Below are 5,000 nucleotides of genomic sequence, written 5' to 3'. Positions count from 1 at the left end.
CCATTGGGGATCAACTTGTCAAGGTCTCCTCTTCTAACTCGCTGTTCATCGACATACAGCTGTTCAAGCACAGATGAATTACTTAGAGATTCATTCCAGCCATTGTTGCCAGAAATTTGTTTGAACCAAGTTTGGCAAGAACCACAACTTCCGGTCAGGTATGTTTGTGTGCAGCATTGGTTAGTTATGCTGTATGTTACCATTTAATTGTCATAACAGAAAAGATTCATCCATGCTGCCTGCCTGTTCTCAAGGTTGATATTTCAACACTTGTTCAAGGTCATCCCTTTGATAGTCACATTTACCCCGCTTGGCAGAGGTTGCCTTGCAGGGCTCAAAATTGCGACCAATACAGTCGCATTTGCGACTGAATGTTTCACCTTTACAACTAACAAGTCGCAAATTTGCGACTTGTTTTCACCTTCGCTCTTTCGAAAAAAAAAGGATTAGCAGTTGCCACTTTTGCTAAAATAAATACTAACGAAATGACAAAATTATTTGTTTCTTGCTGTGGATTTTCTTTGAACCAGAAAATAGCGTAATTGTGGCGTAATTTAGCTGTGATCTTGCGTGCGAAACTCTGCTCCTTTGATCATTCGCCATTTTCAGCGGTTTCTTTACACACAAGTATTGCAGGCTCATATTTTGTTTTGCTAAATCGCTGACAACACAATGCAGCACTGTTCTTTCGGGGTTGACATCCCGAAAGACGGCTGCGAAGGAGACTATAAAGTGCAGTACGAAAATTTTGCGACTAAAATTTGGGTCGGTACTTGGTGTAAGCCATTGTATATAATGTCCCAAGCACTATACAATTATAAAAATGCATTACCTATAACAAAAGGAGTGCAGGTAGTAGCTGTTACAGTAGTACATGTACAGTACAGGTCAGAGAAAAGCGTCCGCGTTTACATTGAAAATTTGGCCAGACAATGTTGGGTGTTGACATATGGGTTATTGACCAAGCTTGTTCGGTCAAGATGGCTGGATATTGGCCAAGTTTTTTTTTTGTTGCGTGTTTATGGTCCATAAACACACAAAAAAAGAACGAGGCCAATCAATATCCAGCCATCTTGACCGAACAAGCTTGGTCAATAAAGGATTTATTATATGACTTAAAACACACAAAAAGTGATCTTTGATCTTGCAGGACCAAGCGAGAAATCCCGAGCAGGCAGTATCACTCCATCTTGCCCGCTCGGGTAGCCAATCACAGCGTGCGATTTGCTGCATCTTGCCCGCTCAAGGAGATAGTCATATAATAAGTGAAATTTAATGCAGTGCATCACTGCATACAACGTTTATTAAAGGCACTTCCATCCATTGTTTATGAAAACTAGACAAAAGAAATTGAAGGTATGAATAACAAAAGAGCAAACGCGTTTCATAAACGCAATTTCAGACGTGTTAACGCGTTTTTATAAACGACAATAACGTGCGTTTGTCTTGCACGATTGTACGTTGCGTGTGCGTTGGTCACTCATCTCGGAAGTGTACTGTACCTGCAATAATCCTTAAATACTGGTAGCAACTGTTGAAACTTTTTAGAGCCAGTGGTTGCTGTACTAGCTACAATTGATGTTATGCCTGTAGTTGCTGACGTAGCGGTGGTTTCTGTAGTTACTGAGGTACAATTTAGTGCTGTAGTAGCAGTGGTTGATGTAGCTATTGTAGCTCTAGTTGCTCTAGTTGCTCTAGTACACTGTCAGGTAGTTGCTGTAGGTCTCTGTAGTACTGGTGGTTCCTGTAGTACTGGTACTTCTTGTGGTACCTGTAGTTGCTGTAGTAACTGTTGCGCCAGTACTGGTAGATGTTGTAGTGTTGTAAAATCAACTATCGATAACGCTAATATTATCAGAGTAAAGAAAGCTTCAGGTTTTAACTTTTAAGTCAAGCGTAGCATGTTCAAGTCGATTGTGAAGAGAACTGTTTTGTAAATGATCGCAACAGATTATTCATTGATCCTTTGAGGAAAGGAGCGACGGGAACTGTGTGCATATTTCGTCAACAGAACTACTTGCACTTGATATCCGACTCGCTTTTTCGACGCATGTGCAACACACAAGTGCGCTTTGCTTGTCTAATTTGTTTCTCGAGAGACCAGTCAAGCATCAAGCTCATTATTTTTCTCGACTCGAAACTCGAAAGACTTAACTCGCGAGTTGCGAAACTCGATTCGAGACTCGATTCTCGAAATTTTCGAGGATCGAGAATCGAGTCGAGTTTCGCGACTCGCGAGTGACTGTCAACTTACCTTTGAGCGGTACTGTAGTACTGGTAGTTCCTGAAGTACCGGTAGTAGCTGTAGTACCGGTAGTTCCTGTAGTGGTTGTAGAACTGGTAGTAGCTGTAGTTGATGTAGTACCAGTAGTTGCTGTAGAAGCTGTTGTTGATGTGGTTGCTGTAGTACCAGTAGTTCCTGTAAAACTGGTTGTTGCTGTAGTACTGGTAGTAGCTGACTGTAGTAGTGGAATTGGTGTAGTTGCTGTAGTAGCAGTAGTTGCCGTAGTTGCTGACGGTAGTTGCAGTAGTAGCGAGGGTTTACAACTGTAGTATCTGTAGCACCTGAAGTAACTGAATAGCTGTAGTAGCCCTAGAAGCTGTAGCACCTCTAGTAGCAGGTGTAGTTTCTGTTCCCAAAACTGGAGCTGCCTCCAAAATTGTTCCCAAAACTGCAACTGTTTTTCCGAGGAAAAATAAGTTTTTATTTACAAATCTGGAACTACGAAAATGAGTACAAAACGACTTCAAAAAAGCTTTTCATCCAAAAAAATCCACAAATCCTTTGTATGCGTGAGCTGATACCAATGCAGCGGCTACTACAGATGCTATAGCTACTTCATGTACTACAGGTACTACAGCTACTACAAACAGGACAGATGCTATAGCTACTGCAGCTACTACATCAACTTCAGCTTCTACAGCAGCTACCAGTACTATAGCTACTACATCAACTACAGAACTACATCAACTACTGGTACTATAGCTACTACATGAAGTACAGAAATTACCCGGGTACTACAGCTACTATATCAGCTACAGCAACTACACCTTCTACTACATCTACCGTTATTAGTACTGAAATAACAGCTACTACAGCAACTACTGGTACTGCAGGAACTACTGGTATTACAGTAACTTCCCGTACTACAGAAACTGCCCGTACAGCTACTACAGCAACTACCAGTACCTCAGCAACTACAGCTATTACAGCTGCTACAGCCACTTAAGGTAATACAGGTACTGCGGCTAATACATCTACTGCACCTGCTACACCTATTACATGTTCTGTTGCTACAACTACTACAGCTACAGCAAGTGCAGTGGATGCAAGACAGAATGTAGGGAATTTTGCTACGGATGTATGCTGTATAGTGCTTAGGGCATTATACGTAGGCTGACATTAAGTACATCTAGTAACCAAAATGTGCGAAATTGCGACTAAATTTTCGTATCTCTGACGCAAAATTGCGACTAGATCTTTTTTGTTAATTTCGAGCCCTGTAAGGATTTTCCCTTGCAAGCGTGAAAGAAATGGAAATCTCTGCATGGATCTCCTCGATGTCATCCAGAAATTTTAAACTGGTTTAAAACCTGCTATAACCAGTGTGAATGTTAACGCTTGCTCAATCATAGTGGAAGAGTTGTAGTGACATTGCATTGGCTTCCCGACATGCACGTGTGACAGAACATCAAGGAGCCCAATGGTGGAAGAGCTGTAGTGACATTGCATTGGCTTCCTGATATGTGTGCGTGACAGAACATCAAGGAGCCCAATGGTGGAAGAGTTGTATTGACATTGCATTGGCTTCCCGACATGCACGCGTGACAGAACATCAAGGAGCCCAATGGTGGAAGAGTTGTAGTGACATTGCATTGGCTTCCCGACATGCACGCTTGACAGAACATCAAGGAGCCCAATGGTGGAAGAGTTGTAGTGACATTGCATTGGCTTCCCGACATGCACGCGTGACAGAACATCAAGGAGCCCAATGGTGGAAGAGTTGTAGTGACATTGCATTGGCTTCCCGACATGCACGCGTGACAGAACATCAAGGAGCCCAATGGTGGAAGAGTTGTAGTGACATTGCATTGACTTCCCGACATGCACGCGTAACAGAACATCAAGGAGCCCAATGGTGGAAGAGTTGTAGTGACATTGCATTGACTTCCCGACATGCACGCGTGACAGAACATCAAGGAGCCCAATGGTGGAAGAGTTGTAGTGACATTGCATTGACTTCCCGACATGCACGCGTGACAGAACATCAAGGAGCCCAATGGTGGAAGAGTTGTAGTGACATTGCATTGACTTCACAATACACATGCATGATAGAACATCAATTAAGGAGATGTCTTGCAGATGTTTCATTTCCTTCTCGCTGGAGAGGGAAATCAAGGACGTCTCTGCCAAGCAGGGTAAATCACACCAGGAAAAGCCTGAAAAGATTTAAGATTTTGGAGAAAGAGGTTCTTCGGAGTCGCCCTTTGTTTTAAAGTCGTGGCCCAAAAGTTTTGTATTATGTCAGTTTTTTTTTGTAATTTGAAGTCACTTTAGGAATAACATGGTTTTGTTTTTTCAATGTTTCGTCAGATATGGTGCAAAAGGGAAAGCATCCAAAGCATTTCTTACCCAAGGCTACTCTGGTGCTACCTTCCTTTGTTATCTTCTTCCTCAACTAAATAAGCTAAGGTAAGGAAAATCAATGCTTATCATTTTCAAGAGGGCCCTTTGCAAAGGGCCCTTTGAGTTTCCTCCTAAAATTGCACTTTCTACATGTATAACAGAAGCCTTGACTGGCACACTTTAATTTTACTATTGTCATCTGATCAGGCCCAATTTATACAACTGCAGGAATATACTTGGTAACATATTGTGGATGTTATGCCGTCTAATTTCATTACATGTACATGTAGATGAAGCTTTGTTGTGTAAAGCATTAAGGTCTTAATTTAAATTGTTTATTGTTTCTAAACCACTCCCAAGAACTATTGTAATG

General features: G+C 41.8%; 1 protein-coding gene across 2 annotated transcripts in view; it reads left to right on the top strand.

Annotated features, from left to right (window-relative positions):
• LOC137978479 (anaphase-promoting complex subunit 1-like) overlaps positions 1-5,000 on the top strand; it is an 80,550-nt gene that overhangs the window by 11,582 nt on the left and 63,968 nt on the right. For both annotated transcript variants that reach the window (XM_068825427.1, XM_068825426.1), the window contains exons 9-10: positions 1-158; positions 4,595-4,693. The exon at positions 1-158 is cut by the window's left edge and continues 8 nt beyond it. In XM_068825427.1, coding sequence (XP_068681528.1) covers positions 1-158; positions 4,595-4,693 — 257 coding nt within the window. The remainder of the gene's footprint in view (positions 159-4,594; positions 4,694-5,000) is intronic.

Source organism: Montipora foliosa, chromosome 12 (assembly GCF_036669935.1).
Source record: "Montipora foliosa isolate CH-2021 chromosome 12, ASM3666993v2, whole genome shotgun sequence".
In the NCBI taxonomy this organism is placed as follows: domain Eukaryota; kingdom Metazoa; phylum Cnidaria; class Anthozoa; order Scleractinia; family Acroporidae; genus Montipora; species Montipora foliosa.
Note: the sequence above shows the minus strand (reverse complement) of the source record. Positions and strands in the feature narration are given on the sequence as shown.